The 18,916-nt window shown below is 42.8% G+C and overlaps 1 protein-coding gene across 1 annotated transcript in view; it reads left to right on the forward strand.

Annotated features, from left to right (window-relative positions):
* LOC143118308 (calmodulin-regulated spectrin-associated protein 3) overlaps nt 1–12,672 on the forward strand; it is a 36,774-nt gene extending 24,102 nt beyond the window's left edge. Inside the window, exons 16-21 of the mRNA XM_076279385.1 lie at nt 326–441; nt 3,080–3,288; nt 4,401–4,745; nt 7,211–7,268; nt 7,460–7,700; nt 12,301–12,672. Of these exons, the coding sequence (XP_076135500.1) occupies nt 326–441; nt 3,080–3,288; nt 4,401–4,745; nt 7,211–7,268; nt 7,460–7,700; nt 12,301–12,672 (1,341 nt within the window). The remainder of the gene's footprint in view (nt 1–325; nt 442–3,079; nt 3,289–4,400; nt 4,746–7,210; nt 7,269–7,459; nt 7,701–12,300) is intronic.
* Nucleotides 12,673–18,916: the final 6,244 nt, after the last annotated feature.

Consider the following 18,916-nt stretch of genomic DNA (forward strand, 5'->3'; position numbering starts at 1 on the left):
TCATCTTTAATATACATATAACACAACATCATCTATATAACAATTGTCTATTATATACATAACATCCTCTGTATTCAATAATCATCAGACACGTAATATGGTCAATGTATCTTCACTACAATCAGAATTGGATTGAGTATGTTAAATGATACTGTGTGTGTGTATGGACTTTACATAAATACGTATTGCAGATGTGCATGTACTTCAGATCTCTTTCTAAGAGTGTGTTTGTGTTATGTGTGTATCTGTGTTTATGCATGTGCGTGTGTGTGTGTGTGTGTGTGTGTGTGTGTGTGTGTGTGTGTGTGTGTGTGTGTGTGTGTAGGAGGAGGGCCTGTCGGAGGAGGAGATGGCCCAGAGGAAAGCGGCTCTTCTGGAGAGACAACAGAGGAGAGCCGAGGAGATGAGGAGACGCCGCCAGGAGCAGGAGAGAGAGAACAGGTATCCCTCTCACACACGCACACTCACACACATACACACACACTCACACACACACGCACACTCACACACACACACACACGCACACTCACACACACACACACACACTCACAGAAGCATGCACATGCACGCAGGCACGCACCAACGCACTCAAACACGCGCACACACACACACACAAACACACACACACACATAAGCATACACACACACACACACACACACACACACACACACAGCAGGCATACATGACATCATACACACACATAAGCACATACAGTGCACACATACAAAGATGCATGGATGCACATTCATCTGCAGGTGCATGCATACATACATACTCATGCACAGACATACACACTGACACACACACAAATACTACGGTGTACACATGTAAACACACATAGAAGCTTATATACACACTCACACACGTCCACAGGTACATACGCGCATATACACACACTCTCACACATACGCACACACCCACTCACGCACACACACACACACACACACACACACACGCATGCATGCACGGACACCACACATACACCCGTTAGCGTGTTTATGTACACATGCAAACAAGCATAACAGAAACATAAAAACACACTTACATAGATTGAAACACAAAACTGAATAGCTCATGTTCTTTTCACACTCCCATTGACCTGATCATATTTATTGTGATAAAACGTGTTTGCTAATTCAGGGCTGCCATATTCACGCTTCAGAAACCTCAGCACATTCCTTGTGTGTGTGTGTGTGTGTGTGTGATAAAACGTGTTTGCTAATTCAGGGCTGCCATATTCACGCTTCAGTAACCTCAACACATTCCTTGTGGTGTGCAAGCCCTCAGTAGATTACGTGTTGAGGCTAAAGGCGTTGTTGGTGGATGCATAGCAGATACTCACTGAGAAGAACTAGGTCAACTGTCAGTGTATTATTATCTCCTTATGAAAATGGGGCCCTCATAAATAAGTTAGGAAAATGAACATTGTGTGTAGTGTTTTGAAAAAGGTGTGCTTCAGAACTGTAGTTTGAGTGTAAAGCAGGAATTGTGCTTGTAGTTTAGCAGAATTGGTTCAGGGCGTTGGTGCACGAGTTACATGTTGTGGTCATTGTGTCTCAAGTACCAGTAATTGTGTGTAAACAATTGAGAAAAACTGTATTATCTCCTTGTGAAAATGGGGCTCTCGTAAATAAGTTAGGAAAATAAACATGAATCACATGCAAGAGTAAAGAGGCATTTCCACAGACATGTCTGCAGTGTTTCTACGCCAACGTTGGTTTTGTTTTTGTTTATTTATTTGACGGTGTATACTAGGGTGACCAGATGAGATTGGCTGAAATTCGGGACGCTTTTTTTTTTCGCGGGGGGGGGGGGGGGGGACCTGTACCAAAACACATTTTTATTCAAACATCAAGTCTGCCTCAAAATACAACAGAGAAATCATGAACTCAAAATGTCATTGTGGGAAAAAAAAAAAAACAATGACTGCGTAACAGTGCAAATCAGACATTTCAGAATAAGGATAATAGCCTAACGCTAATAACAAGCCTTGCCAAAATTATGGGTCATTAAGTAAGAATACAAAATAATTGTTAGATTAAGTAGATTATGTTAAAACGACATGGACATTAGGCCGAACTTCCGACGTATTTTTTTTTGCACACACGCTGGCTCTGCCTGCTGCGCTGCCTGCACAATGTCCTCGGCTTCGCGAAATCAGTGCATATTCGCGCCTAATTATAGAACGTCAAAAAGAAACAAAGTAGCCGGGCTGCATCCAGACACTTAGCTGCCGTCGGGGGCTGCATGCAGTCGACTCAGACTCTCTACGGACAGTTTTTAATGTTTATCAGAAAATAACTACTCAGTATTCTGATTGAGTATAATTTTCGGGACAATTAGGGCAGGATTCGGGATTCGGGACAACTGCTTGGATATCGGGACTGTCCCGAATTTTTCGGGACGTCTGGTCACCCTAGTGAATACTTATGCGTATACGGTGTATACGGTGTATACTTGGGGCAGCCGTGGCCTACTGGTCACTGCGTTGGGATTAGTGTGTGCTTAACCTCACTGTGTGTTCACTGTGTGCTGAGTGTGTTTCACTAATTCACGGATTGGGATAAATGCAGAGACCAAATTTCCCTCACGGGATCAAAAGAGTATATATACTTATACTTATACTATACTTAAGTTACATTTTACAGCTGGGTGGACTGAGACTATGCAGATGACGTACCTTGCATCATCTGGGACTCAAACCAGCAATCTTACAATTGACAGCCTAACCCCTTAGACCACTATGCCCCCATGTGTTAACCTTCCAATCTGAATAAATTTGGCAAAGTCAATGTGTAAACCTCTGTTAATAGGCGAGAAATCACAGTAACAGATACGTGTTTTGTATCCCTGTTTCGTGTTTGATATAATTTTCTTTACATTTTAGTTGCATTTATTATATGACTCATCAGAATGTGATTAGAATCCCCATTGACTTGAATGAGTCTATGTTTTATAATGAAGTTTGCTGTCATAATTAGATTTTTATCAGATAAGTGATGAATTGCTTTTGGTAGTTTTTTTTTTAACTTCTTCATATTTTCCCCCCCTTCCTATTCCCCCCTGTTCCGCCCAAAGTCGGGCGTCGTCTGCAGACGAGCTCCGCCTCTCCCAGTCCCTCCCCACTTCCTCTTTCTTTGCCCCGCCCCCTGTCCAGCGGTCACAGGCCACACCCCCGTCCACTCCCCAGAGGCGGGGCGACTTCACGCGGGAGGAGTACGAGCGACGTCACCAGCTGAAGATCATGTCCGACCTGGACAAGGTGCTCCGGCAGAAGCCGTCCACCAGTAAACAACAGAAACAACAACAACACAAACAACAACAACAACAACAACAACAACAACAACACAAACAACAACAACAACAACAACAACAACAACACAAACAACAACAGCACAAGCACCGCGCCAACAAGAGTCGGGACAACAATGCCGTCATCACCAAGAGCCCTGCCAAGAAAAAAACTGGTAACTTCTCATCATATTTTGTTTGGTCCACAGTGCAGAGTGTTAGCCTGGAAAATCCCGACCCTGGTAATCTCGCGGGAACGAGGATAGCAGAGTGCTACATAACTGTAAACAAAACAAACAAAACTGCTGCCCTGATTTAAAAAAAAAAAAACAATGCAACTAATCACAGCTGGTATTCTGTCTATAATGGAGTGGAATGGAATTTTCTAGGGGACCCCAAGCTTTTTACCGGTAGTGTACTTGTACCTGTAGTGTAGTGTACCGGTAGCATTAAGCCCTGAGAGGCCGTATTTTACACTGATTTTATAACAGCTAAGGGCCATTGTTAGGCTCGACGCGCAATTGGACCTAAAACCCTTAGGTGTTCTAAAATCAGTGTAACCTACAGACTCGGTGGTAAAGACTGGGAGAACGGCTACAGCCCCCTTAGGTGTTCTAAAATCGGTGTAACACTCCAGTGTTCAAAAATGTTTACCACATACATGCATATCTGGCAAGATTTCATGAAATAAAGGCACAACAACAAGAAATAAAATGATTTATTCACAGATAATCATTCTTCCGCCAATAAGTATATTTCCTCTATCTGTTGCCAAGCAACGTCGAGATCAGCCACTCTAACTTTTCTATGAAGTTGTAGTAGCGCAGTACAATAGAATGAAATGCGATCATGGTGTATGTTTGTGCTGGATTTTACAACAGTATCAAACGCGATTCAGCCAATCATATTCAAGGACCGGAACTATCCGTTTTAGAAATACGTACGTACGCACACACATATACATGCATACATACATGCATGCTGTTTGGACATGACTACAGACAGCCAGTATGTCAAGATATATATATGTAACAAGGTTAGAAGGATGGATGGATGGGCTGTTTGATTCATGCAACGGAGGAACCCTGTAACCTGTTTGTCACCCAAGGGCCCTTTAACCCCCCTCCGCCCTGCATCTGCCCCTGCACCCACCCCAACCCTGCCCCTGCACCTGCCCCTGCACCCACCCCAACCCTGCCCCTGCACCCACCCCAACCCTGCCCCTGCCCCTGCACCCACCCCAACCCTGCCCCTGCACCTGCCCCTGCACCCACCCCAACCCTGCACCTGCCCCTGCCCCTGCACCCACCCCAACCCTGCCCCTGCACCTGCCCCTGCACCCACCCCAACCCTGCCCCTGCACCTGCACCTGCCCCTGCACCCACCCCAACCCTGCCCCTGCACCTGCCCCTGCACCCACCCCACCCCTGCCCCTGCCCCGTGCCTTTCCCTTGTGTGATGTGCCCCGCCCGTCTTCTGTTCTCCTCTAGGCCTGTGTAGCTGGCTGATTACAAAGCTACAGATCCAGATCAGACGCTCACCCGTCATCTCAACTCTTTGTCACTGTGACATGATCTATCTGTTCTGTTGTTCAGGGCATCGATGACTCAACCCCTTCATTCCATCTAATCCCCTGCCAATCACCAGTGGTTACATGAGTCTAGCTGTGGGGTAGACTCCTGAGTCTTCTTCACCTTTTTTTCTCTCTCTGTCGCTTTACTCTCTCTCTCTTTTCTTAGTTCTTCTCACTCTCTCAGTAAATCTAGGTCATTAGGCAGTATTGGATCATTAGGCAGTCATCATCTATCATTATATCATCATATCAGTGGTCATTAGGCAGTTGCCCATGGATTGGCGAGAAGTTAGTTCTAGGGTAATCCCATATCCTGTAGACATAAGCCGTTTGATGAATGGACAGTGTAGATGGGATGTTCAGGTAGATGGAAAGTTGTCCAAATGACTGCCCTTATAGCAGTGCAATTTCTATAGTAGTTCTATGGTAGAGTGTAGTACTTCTATGATGTTCCGTAATACCTCTAGAATATCCTTTCTGTCTATTTCAAAATACCATAAGATTCCTCTAATATCTCTAGTATTCCGATAATGTTATCATGTGTCCCAAAATCGAGTCGAGTTCATGAGGCAGCGGTAGGCCTATTGCACACAGCAACCCTGATAATAACCCTGCCTAAAGAGAAAAAAGGTTACGGTTAGCCTTAACAGTAGAGTGTGGTTAGACACATGCTGCTAACATAGATTAGCAGGTACACCCCTAGTCTTTAACCCCCACCCCCCACTCTCTCTTTTTTATTTTTCCTCTATCACTCACTTTTGCTTTGAACTCTGCCTGAACTTCTGAACTTCTCTTCTCTCTATTAAATAATCTAGTTCTTGAGCCAGTAGTGTGGTAAACACCAACTGCCAAACGTGGATTAGCGATGCGCTAGCTGTAGCGATGCGCTAGCTGTAGGCTCTTTTATTGCCTGACTGACTGACTCTCCCTCTCCCATCCTCTGAGGCTGTGTTGTGTGTGAGCCCATCGCCTGTAGCAGAGACCCAGTCTGTGTTTGTGCTTGTGTGCGTGTGTGTGTGTGTGTATGTGTGCGCGCGTGTGTGTGAGTGAGACCCAGTCCTTTTTCTGACTGCTGATACCACTGAAACCTGTTTCTCCACCACCTCAGGCTGGCACAGTCTGAAGCTACCATCTCTCTTTTTCTCTTTTTCTTTCTCTCTCTCTCTCTCTCTCTCTTTTCCTTTACAGAAATGCAGGGTTCTCACAAACAGCAAACAGTTGTGATTAACTTTTGGCAATGTTGCAGCAAATTAGGTTTGTCAGCAGAAGTTCACCATTATTGACTAAGTGTGGTGGCAAACCACTGGCAAACTTCTCATTGTTGCCAAAACTTTGCTGGGAAGTTGCCTCTAGCGGCCAACATTGGCAAACATATGGTGATGTTTTCTAGTGAACTCATTTGTTTCCCACAAATCACCCACAAGTTTACTGCAAATCTGCCGCAAACATTTAATTTTTGTGAGGGTTGCTCTGTCTGTATCCGTCTATCTACAGAATCTATCTACACTCGTTCTCTGTTCTTTTTTCCCCGTTTCATAAGTTGCGACATTGACACGAAGGTTCTCAGCCCTGGTTGTGCAATATCGCAGATAACGTATGCCCTGTCGTACTGTATGACAGCTATAAATTAAAAGCCATAATGCTCTTAAGATGAGGCAGTCCCAACCTCACACGGTGTAAAAAGGGTGAACAGCACTCATGTTCCTGCTGTAGTGGAGCATTTCCTGTTCAAAATACTGCATTTCTGGAGTAAAAATGGAAATGGACTAAATATTCTTCTGAGCTATCCTGGTAACAGACCTGTCCGCTTGATACAACCGTTGGATAATATGGATTTAAATTCAAGTTTCAAACTTTGATTTAAACTTTGGGGGAATTTGAATTAGGACTTTTTTTTTGTTATTCCTGTTAATTCCAACCCTACCAAAGGTCACGTTCCCCTACCCAAGCTCATGTTCTCTGTGAATCGTGGATTCATATTGTGGGATCCTTTATGCTGCCAGCTCTGTGTCAGTTCCCAGAACACACGCTGGCTCAGGGGCCTTTGGGTGGATCCCAAATGAAAACCCCTGGGTCCTGTTCCCTTGAGCTACATGGCTGACAAACCTTGTAAAAGATTAGATTACATGCTTTCATTAACGGGAAAGTACAGTGACACAGCAGCTTCAAGATAGACATAACACAATATATATATAAAAGTTAACATACAATCAATAAATACTTATAAGTGCAGAGTTATTTTTGTGCATTGCTTGCAACACCCACGGTCTCCCATACACCCCATCAAACCTGAGGCTGTGCTCTTTGATCACTGTTCTGATTCCTGTCTCCTTTTTTCCCGGAAGATTCCAGTTCAGCTGGCGCCATGACCAACGGGCCCCTATCGGCTGTGAAGCCCCCCAGGTGAACAGACATGTGCACCATTTCCGTCTGTCTGTCTGCCTGTCTGTCTGTCTGTCTTTATGTATCTGTATATCTCTCTCTCTGTCTGTCTCTCTGTCTGTCTCTCTGTCTGTCTGTCTGCCTGCCTGCCTGCCTGTCTGTACGTATGTCTGACTGTCTGTATTTCTGTCTGTCCCTCTGTATTTTCCCAGCCGTTCCAACTCCCCCGCGGGGCGGACGATGTCTCCGTGCCGGCCGGCCAATCAGAACGGTGATAAAGACTGGGAGAACGGTTCGGGGGCGTCGTCGCCGGCCTCGCTGCCCGAGTACACTGGGCCCAAGCTGTACCGCGAGCCCAGCTTCAAGTCCAACAAGTTCATCATCAACAACGCCCTCTCACGCTGCTGCCTGGCCGGCAAGGTCAACCAGACGCAGAAGGACAAGATCATTGAGGTGAGGGACACACACACACACACACACAACACACACACACATGAACGCACACACACTTTCTCTCGCTCTGTCTCTCACTCACACACACAACATACACCAATATACACCAACAGACACACACACACACACACACACACACACACACACATACACACATACCTTCTCTCTCTCTCTCTCTCACACACACACACACACGGGCATACTGTAGACTACAGATGAGCAGCCGGTGGCACCAGTTACAGTAAACAAAAGTTCCATCTTTGCTTAGTTCCAATGTAAATTGGCACTATGTTGGAGTATATGAACTACTTACAGTGTATTTTAAATGTAGTGGGTTGAACCACGCAAATAGTTTCAATGTAACAATGTAACTTATGACTTCAATTTTACACCTCCCTATCAGTAAGGTCCATCATAAGCAATTTCTACATTGCATTCTACATTGTCTGAACTTTATACTTTATACTTATAGCTTATACTTTATACTTTATACTTTATACTTTATAATGTATGGTCTTTTTTAGAAGGCCTATAAAGAGGGCGTTGCCGTAGTCAATCCTACTAAAAAATAAAGGCATGCATTAATCAAGGTCAGCTTTAGTCATAGTCCCTTCATTTTGTTATATTCCTCAAATGACAGAAGGCTGACTTAGTAACTGCTCTTATGTGGTTATTGAAGGTCAGACCAATAAGAACCCCCAGATTCTTGACCACCTTTTTTTGCTTTAAGGCCTTTTGTGTCCAGAATGGTGGCACTTTTTATTCTATCTTCATTTTACATTTTGTTAAAAATAATTATTTCTTTATGAGATTTTCCTTTTTCTCAGAATACATTTGCTTCCCTTCAAGGTTGGATTTTCCCTATTTTTTTCATTGTGAGAGTACAATAAATCACCAACAGATTATTGTTTATACCTGTTTTTAGTCAACTTTACCAAAGGTGCCATTAATTCTGGAGGGTACTATAACTGTAGGCTTACTGCTGGTTAGATTGATGCTAGATAAATGACAACACTAACTCTATATACTTAAGATGGCTAATTGCGAGTTCATGGCTTGTTCGCCTGGCTTAAGTCTGGGTTTCACAGCCTGGGCTTCATTGACAATTTTCATCTCTTCTGGGAGCGACTAGCTGTTTACAATCGTGATGGTATTCACCCCAGCACTACAGGGACCTTAATGCTTGCGCATATAGGTGCCAATAATTCTGGAGCGTACTGTATGCCTGAAATATTCCTACACCACAAATAGGCTACAAAAAACCTCTGTCATTAAAAATTAAATGTTATTTTATTCCATACAACAAAATATCAGCTGTCTTATTAATTAAAAAAAACAATTCATGCATTCAACCATTGGTTTGGGCATTTTATTGTACAAAAGTACCGGTTCAGGCACCGATTTGGCACCGGTACCGTTTTAAAAGTATTGATTTAGTACCGGTATCGGATAAAATCCAAACAATACCCAACCCTAATCCACATGCAAGGTGCTGTGACAAGCCTCTTACGATGTCATCAGACAGTGATATTAATTGGTTGTCTACAGTGAAATTGTCATTTTCTGTGACAATACCTTCTAGCTTCTAACTATGATATAACTTAGGTAGCAAGGGTGCAACCGAAAAAGAATGCAGTTTAAAACACACCTTACACCTAAACCTACGATCAAACTTACATTCAACTGGTGCAACGAGCAGCTGTACTCTTGGTGCAAGAAGCATTAGATGAATAAAAACGGCTAAACAAAAAAAAAACTGTATGACCAATTGAAGTGTTTTGATTTGACCAATAGGTTTCCTCTGCCTGCAAATGGCATATGGGCAATCAGACAAAAGATGATCTGATTCAAAACCCACTAAATCCATCTGACCACTTTTCTTTTAGATGAAAATTTTTTCGTCAGGCTCCTATAGGTTTTTGCCTACAAATTGATATTTCAGACCAGGAGGAGAGTGGTATTTAGCGTGTTTTGAAGCTAAATTATTTGATTAACCTATACTATGTGTGGAGAGTATTCACATTCTCTGAGTAAGCACAGAATCATCTACATTTAGGCCTGTTGGTTTGCCAGATATGTTATGACACTCTGACATTCTCTCCCCCTCTCTCTCTCTCTCCTGTGTCTCCATTTCTCTTTACATCTCTCCATTTCTCTCTCTTTTATTTTGTCTCTCTACCCCCGCCCGTCACCTGCCCCTGTCGTGTTTGTAACCCTCCATAACAATCTTTCTCTCCATCTCTTTCTCCATCTCCATCTTTCTCTCTTTCTCCATCTATCTCTTTCTCTATCTGTATTTTTCTTTCTCTCTCTTCACTCTCCCCATCCCTCAACCTCTTCATGCCCTTCACCTCTTCTCTTTCTTTCTCTCTCTTCACTCTCCCCATCCCTCAACCTCTTCATGCCCTTCACCTCTTCTCTTTCTTTCTCTCTCTTCACTCTCCCCATCCCTCAACCTCTTCATGCCCTTCACCTCTTCTCTTTCTTTCTCTCTCTTCACTCTCCCCATCCCTCAACCTCTTCATGCCCTTCACCTCTTCTCTTTCTTTCTCTCTCTTCACTCTCCCCATCCCTCAACCTCTTCATGCCCTTCACCTCTTCTCTTTCTTTCTCTCTCTTCACTCTCCCCATCCCTCAACCTCTTCATGCCCTTCACCTCTTCTCTTTCTTTCTCTCTATTCACTCTCCCCATCCCTCAACCTCTTCATGCCCTTCACCTCTTCTCTTTCTTTCTCTCTCTTCACTCTCCCCATCCCTCAACCTCTTCATGCCCTTCACCTCTTCTCTTTCTTTCTCTCTATTCACTCTCCCCATCCCTCAACCTCTTCATGCCCTTCACCTCTTCTCTTTCTTTCTCTCTCTTCACTCTCCCCATCCCTCAACCTCTTCATGCCCTTCACCTCTTCTCTTTCTTTCTCTCTCTTCACTCTCCCCATCCCTCAACCTCTTCATGCCCTTCACCTCTTCTCTTTCTTTCTCTCTCTTCACTCTCCCCATCCCTCAACCTCTTCATGCCCTTCACCTCTTCTCTTTCTTTCTCTCTATTCACTCTCCCCATCCCTCAACCTCTTCATGCCCTTCACCTCTTCTCTTTCTTTCTCTCTCTTCACTCTCCCCATCCCTCAACCTCTTCATGCCCTTCACCTCTTCTCTTTCTTTCTCTCTATTCACTCTCCCCATCCCTCAACCTCTTCATGCCCTTCACCTCTTCTCTTTCTTTCTCTCTCTTCACTCTCCCCATCCCTCAACCTCTTCATGCCCTTCACCTCTTCTCTTTCTTTCTCTCTATTCACTCTCCCCATCCCTCAACCTCTTCATGCCCTTCACCTCTTCTCTTTCTTTCTCTCTCTTCATCTCTCCCCATCCCTCAACCTCTTCATGCCCTTCACCTCTTCTCTTTCTCTCTCTCTTCACTCTCCCCATCCCTCAACCTCTTCATGCCCTTCACCTCTTCTCTTTCTCTCTCTCTATTCATCTCTCCCCATCCCTCAACCTCTTCATGCCCTTCACCTCTTCTCTTTCTTTCTCTCTCTTCACTCTCCCCATCCCTCAACCTCTTCATGCCCTTCACCTCTTCTCTTTCTTTCTCTCTCTTCACTCTCCCCATCCCTCAACCTCTTCATGCCCTTCACCTCTTCTCTTTCTTTCTCTCTCTTCACTCTCCCCATCCCTCAACCTCTTCATGCCCTTCACCTCTTCTCTTTCTTTCTCTCTCTTCACTCTCCCCATCCCTCAACCTCTTCATGCCCTTCACCTCTTCTCTTTCTTTCTCTCTATTCACTCTCCCCATCCCTCAACCTCTTCATGCCCTTCACCTCTTCTCTTTCTTTCTCTCTCTTCACTCTCCCCATCCCTCAACCTCTTCATGCCCTTCACCTCTTCTCTTTCTTTCTCTCTCTTCACTCTCCCCATCCCTCAACCTCTTCATGCCCTTCACCTCTTCTCTTTCTTTCTCTCTCTTCACTCTCCCCATCCCTCAACCTCTTCATGCCCTTCACCTCTTCTCTTTCTTTCTCTCTATTCACTCTCCCCATCCCTCAACCTCTTCATGCCCTTCACCTCTTCTCTTTCTTTCTCTCTCTTCACTCTCCCCATCCCTCAACCTCTTCATGCCCTTCACCTCTTCTATTTCTTTCTCTCTCTTCACTCTCCCCATCCCTCAACCTCTTCATGCCCTTCACCTCTTCTCTTTCTTTCTCTCTCTTCACTCTCCCCATCCCTCAACCTCTTCATGCCCTTCACCTCTTCTCTTTCTTTCTCTCTCTTCACTCTCCCCATCCCTCAACCTCTTCATGCCCTTCACCTCTTCTCTTTCTTTCTCTCTATTCACTCTCCCCATCCCTCAACCTCTTCATGCCCTTCACCTCTTCTCTTTCTTTCTCTCTCTTCACTCTCCCCATCCCTCAACCTCTTCATGCCCTTCACCTCTTCTCTTTCTTTCTCTCTCTTCATCTTTCCTCACCATGTCACGTTGTCTTTTTCTCTCCCTCTCCTTATCTCTTTCTCTCTCTCTCCTTCCATCTCTCTTTCGCTCTCTCTCTCTCTCTCTCTCTCTCTCTCTCTCTCTCTCTCCGCCCACTCCCACTTTGTCCCCATTCAGGAGATCGAGAAGAGCTCGGCGAACCACTTCCTGATCCTTTTCCGCGACTCCCATTGCCAGTTCAGAGCCGTCTACACGGCTGGTGGCGGCGGTGGAGCCAGTGGCAACAGCGGAGTCGGTGCCGGTGCCGGCAGCAACAGTGGCGGTGGCGGCGAGTCGTCGGAGGAGCTGGTGCGGCTGTGTGGCGTGGGGCCACGCGTCATCTCCTGCGCCGACGTGGAGGCCATCTACAAGTACAGCTCGGACCGCAAGCAGTTCAGCGCCATCCCCTCCAAGACCATGTCCATGAGCGTGGACGCTTTCACTATCCCCGCCCACCTCTGGCACACCAAGAAGCAGAGCACGCCCAAGAAGGTCGCCACACCCAAGTGATCACACACACGCAGACACACACACACACACACACACACACACACACACACAAGCGACAGAGCCACCTCACATTTTCTACAAGGCCCTAACTTCTTTCCAATGATTGACTGGGTACTCCACATGTTGGGTGGCCCAAGAAGGCCAGATCTGGATACCAAGCTATGCACCAAAGGCCATAGTCTTGATGTAATCATTTTTTAAAATCCTGCAAAGATACAAAGTCTTAAGTCTCCCTTTCACCTAAATCACCAATGAACAAATGTGACACTCACAAAATGAAATGGCACTATACAGCAAAGAACAAACATGCACCCAAATGCATGTCAATTATGTACATGATGACCACAGGGCAGTTGTGTGGGTTGATCACATGGCACATACACAACCCCACACCCCACATGGACAAACATCAGTCGCCACAAAATATGCCCCACCATGTACAAATGGCAAGTTAAGTGGTTATAGGTATTACACTGATAGGCATGTCGTCTATTGACCCAGAGCCATATAGATATCAAGAGAGTTCCATTATCAGCATCATAGTTGTTCCCACAAGGCTTCCGTTTTAACATTCCGTTATCTTAATGAAGCGGAAGTAGAAAGCAACGTTCAAAATAGAACGTTCAAGCATTGTTGAAAGGGTCTATTAAATGTGTGTATGTCAGTGACACACCAAGTGTTCTGTGTCTCCATAGGAGAGGAAGGGGAAGAACATGCTATAATTGCTCCACAGCTCCCAAACCCTACCCCATGTTATATGAGATGAATGTCCCTGGATGCCTAGCCCTATTATAAGTCACTATGTCCACTAAAACAGACCCCCACCCCTCCTTATTTCTGAACTTTTATAAACTGCTGTAGGTTCATAAGTGTCTGTGGTTTGTAAAGCTTCCTCTGAAGTGCCCTAGTTCAGTGTTCTCACAAAAACACACCAGACTGATGATAATAAGATGTGAATAATAACAACAACCTGTGCTGTTGAATTGTGGTCTTGTGCTAGACCTGTCTCTGACCCAGGAATGTCTATTAATTTTCTTTCCTAGCTTTAAATCGAAAGCAATGTCAATGGCAAGCTCCTCTATCCTTTTGTCCTTTTTCTTCCATATAAGACTGTAAATAGTGTTCTTTGTAGGTTTTTAAGTTCATTTGTTGCCCACAAAACTTTTCCAAAGAGTCTTGAAAGCCACTCTCCCTTTTTTTTCCCTCTGCATGAACATGGTACAGGCAGATCACCTGTCCCATTGTGTGGGTCATACCACCTGAGCACTTAAGGGGATGAAGACTTTTTTTCTTACTCTGTGTTGTATTTTAAAGATAAGCTGTGTATAGTTACTGTATGTACGTAGGCTCATTGCCACCCTGCATCTCAGACAAAGGAGTTTTTTCGATCATCTTTGTCTTTTTTAAAAATAATTCTTTTGCCATAAGTAATGAACTTGAGAAACAGTAGCCCACTGTTACCAAGGACACTAGCCTTATCTCTGATATGACCTGTTAAGGGTCAAAAACTAATAGTGGGGGTTATGTCTTCAGGCTGCTGTTATACACACACACAAACACACACACACACACACATCCAGAAGACCTGGAAAGTCTTTGAATTTGAAGTCCTTGAATTAAAAGTGTAGGAACACTAACACACACACACTTTCTCTCTCTCTCTCTCTCTCTCTCTCTCTCTCTCTCTCTCTCTCTGTGTAACACACACACACACACAAGCACATGCACACATATATACATAAAGAGACAAGCATACAATCTTTTATGCCGCAGAGAAATGCAACCAGCTGATTTTGCCTTCTGATATTTATTTCCAAGATTCCCTGAAGTCTTGTTTTGTATTTGCAAAAAAAGAAATGCCTTTTTAAGTATTTTCACTGCTTGTTTTTTTCTCAATTGAGTATGAGAGCGATTATGCTATTCTTGAACGGATGAGCAAACCGTTACTGAACAGGTCAAGAAGGAATCAAGAGGTGCATTTGAGGATTTCCATTCACAGAATGTGATTGTTTGCTAGTTAGTTTGCTTGTGTTTGATTGTTTGTTTGTTTGTTTGTTTGAACCCCTTCAGCTGTGCTGCTTTGGGCTGATGTGTATATAATGCTGAATGGCCATTGTCTTCTGACTGACCATAACAGTCATGAGCTCAGTAATCTTTGCGAAAAAGATTGAGTTTGAAAAAGAAAAAGAGTGTTTGTCCCGGCTATAATGGCCCAATGCCATAGAGATAAACATAGAGATGTGATGTGTGGTCAGTCTGTGTAAATGGTCACTGTTGCGACATTTAAGACATGATGACCCTTGCCTCCAGCCAACCCACCCATCCCCCCCCACACACACACACACACACCCTCCCAGTCAGTGGTATGTTAGGGGTAAGATTTCTAAGATTTCATATAGAAATGTTGAAATACACACACACACACACACACACACACACATACACAGATTTACTCTGACACACACACACACACACACATTTTATATAGAAGTGTTGAAATGTAGACAATGTTAATACAGAAGCTCTCTGAGTGAGGGTCACTACCTGCTGTAAAACTACAGATTTGGTTCTTCCAATTCTCTTCCAGTCTTTCGCATGGTCTCTGTGATAATTTTCTCTTTTCTCTTGTTTTCTCTATTTCTCTCTTTCCTACTCTCTTTCTGTCTTTCTTTCCATCGCTCTCTTTTTCTCTTTCTCCTGTCAGCCTTTCAATATTCTGTCCAGTTAACCTCAAGTTTACACTTTCAGATATTTTGTCATCAGTTAAATATACAGGAACTGCTTTAGAGAGGGTGTTTGTTTGTGTATGGTTGTGTTAAAGTTATAAATGACAGGGTTTTGTGCAATCCCATTATGGTGATGCACATGGTATTTCCAGGGACATCACAATGACCTCACAATGACATCCAAAAAGGAACACTATTACATTGTAGCAATTATGACATCACAGTGGTCTGTCAGTGACATACAAAGTACTACTACACCCCTGGCTTTGTGACATCATAGTGCATCACCATTTTTTGTCAACCTGGTCCTCATCTCATCTGTTTTATAATGTATGCATGATTGAGGATGAAGTTTCTGAAAGTTAGACCAAGGCTTAAGGATCAATAAATTACATTTCAACGCAACATGGATGCCTTATGTTGTTTTCTATTCCTCCCCTGGCTCTCTCAAAGATACTGTTTTCTCACATAAACTTGCTGACATGCCATGTGTCTAATGCTATGTCATAGGGAGTTTCGCCTGAGTTCATGTAATCACATATCACATTCACATATAGCATGAGTGATGAGACCCCAAGTGCACACACACACACAGATTGAAATAGCCGATAGCATGGGAGATTGGCAAGATCTTGAGTTCACACACACAGCACAAAAATGACATGTGCAAATTCTGGTGAGAGACTTCAAAAGTCTCTGGAGCCAAACATCCATGACATGATAAAAGTAGTATTGGCACATAGGCCTACTATCACTTTATGAACACACACAGGTGTTAGGTAGGCCTATTTATGCATTATAACAATTCTTCGGACGCTTTCATACCTTACGAACACACACAGGTATTAGGTAGGCTGAAAATCAACAGTTTAATACAGATACATACTGTATATACATGACAAGACATAAACCCATACACATATATACGTGACAAGACATAAACCCAGACACATATATACGTGACAAGACATAAACCCAGACACATATACATGACAAGACATAAACCCAGACACATATATACATGACAAGACATAACCCATATGTAACCCACAGTTCAAATAGAACCGTAAATAACATTAGTGATATAAATAATATAAATATTTATATGAATAAAGAGCAATAAATATATAAATAAGGCATTAAGTTATTTATGTATACATTTATTAGAACCCACAAGACGTGTTGAAATATTGTTTTTGTAATAGTTTCAATGCTTTCAATGATGTTTGAACCATCCCTTTAATTTAATATCACTGCCCCTTTAAGACCCTGTCCCAGCTAGACTATGCACGAGCTAGTTTTGAACACAAACAGCAGACGCTAACGGAAAATCAATACGATAGACACAGAAATCCAGACACCTTGAATTAAGCTCCAAATAAATCTCTAATAAATCTCTAATATTGTTCATCAAGAATCAACTCAGTAACATCTTATCGGTGGTTTTGATGAGAGTGTTTTGAAGACAGTTTTGGTGAGTTTCACTGTGTTTTTAATGTCTATTGAATTGAATGAACATATTACAGCGTAATAAGCTAGCGATGTAAAATGTACGTGTATACCTAGAAAAACACAGTTACTCAAGTTTTTTCACTAGTTTATGAATGTTTTATGTTAAAGAAGGGAAATTTATGTAATATTTATTCCCTATCCCCTGACATTTTATCGATTAATTTGTGCTTTAAGTAACGGCTAAGCAAGTTCATTTCACGTCACCATGGTGACAGTCAGTAGTGAGAGGAATAGCACTCCTCTGTGAGTATAAGCACTAGAAAGTTTTTACTGGTGAGAGTTTATTTATTTATTTGACACATTCTGTATGGCCTGTTGTGCAGGCCAGGTTTTTTTGCTTGACGAGCTTGACGACGGATCGGACCCTTGATGATTCATCGTATTGCGAGACAGCATACGAACTGAGATATTTCAAGTGGACACGATGGCGAGCCTACCCAAGGAAATCTAACGGCAAAGACTGAAACACCGCATTCGGAAACGGTTTGACCTGAACAACTGAGCTATTCTTTGATTCACACTGGAGCTTTTGAACAAACCAAATAGGTCGGATCCTCTGAACTGAAATTATTTAAAGTGTTGCAACACAGTTATTTAAAGATACTGAATAGATTGTGAATGAGTGAATGTATGAATGTGGATTGGTTAATGTGTTGTATTTTTTCTTTTATGTTTTCCTGTTAAAGTGAAACTGAAAAGTGAAGCAATTGCACAAACAAAAGAAACATTTAAAATATATCCATTATACCTTAAAGAAAGAGTTAGATTATGTAAAGTGAAACAATCACACTAACTTAAGGACGCTAAAATACTTACCTGTTACCCTAAAGAAAGAAGTTATAACTCGAAAGAAAACTAGAAACAAATAGCTTAAAAATAGCTAAAGCAACTGTTCTAAAAAGCTATTTAGAATTTAAAAGACCGGTCTAAAAAGAAAAACTAACCAGAATAAACCCATATTTAAAACCATTTAAACTTATTTAAACAAGAAAAGATTAAACTTAAAGGATTTGAAAGTAGCCTATTTATTACACATCTCGTACTTTAAATATTTATTGATCCATTTATTGACCTACAACTTGTACTGTAATTATTTATTGATCTATTTATTAACCTACATCTTGTACTGTAAATATTTATTGATATTCATTGAACCATTTATATTGATATTATTGAACTGTATCTATCCTACTAACTGACCTATTTAATTTTATTCTTGTTCAGTAAACTGCAGACTTATTTATATGAACGTTCATGTCTCATGTCTCTTCTCTATAATATACACCACTCAACGAACCTAGAACTGGTCCAGTAGCGTAATTATTTAAGGTCACAGTGACACAAGTGCTACATAAAATTGGCGAGCCAGGCCAGGAGTGGTATTAATCCAAATAAACTAGAGTTAAAAACTAGAGTCTAGCCTTAACGAGACATGGAAGTAGTTCAGACAAACAATGTAAAAATCCCTAACTCAGTTATAGTTAGTGGTATAACTAACACAGAGACAGATGAAGAACTTTATGACTTTCTTAAACAGTATGGCCCCATCGAAAGACTAATCCCAATAGACTCCTCACACACAGCACACTCAGACAAGCAAGCCATCATAGAATATAGATATGGCACAGCTGTACAGGCACTTGCATCTTTATTGCCCTACACACTTGACACAAGTTCCCCAGCTAACTACAGTTACTGTATTAGAGCCCTAGCTAGTGTCTACACACCTGTAGCTAGCAAAACAGCTACACAGACTTACCTCTCTGAGCTGAAAGAGATCGCTAAGCAGACTGGCAAGGACCTTGCAACTCTCCTTAAAGAAGAACTCTCCATCATCAGCGAGGCTGTTGACCTTGATAATTCCGAAACCCAAAGTGACAACATGGAATTGAGCTCACTTGAGCAACATGTTCCGCAAAGAGCTGCACAGGTTTCTCCTCACAGCACAGTTAGCCGACCCAGCACAGTTCCAGAGCAGCATGTTCAGCCAGAGCGTAACTGGGCAA

This window comes from Alosa pseudoharengus, unplaced genomic scaffold (assembly GCF_046254945.1).
Source record: "Alosa pseudoharengus isolate Yale_2024_CS ecotype anadromous, Long Island Sound unplaced genomic scaffold, YU_APseudo_1.1 YU_APseudo_1.1_scf_1, whole genome shotgun sequence".
Classification (NCBI taxonomy): Eukaryota; Metazoa; Chordata; class Actinopteri; order Clupeiformes; family Clupeidae; genus Alosa; species Alosa pseudoharengus.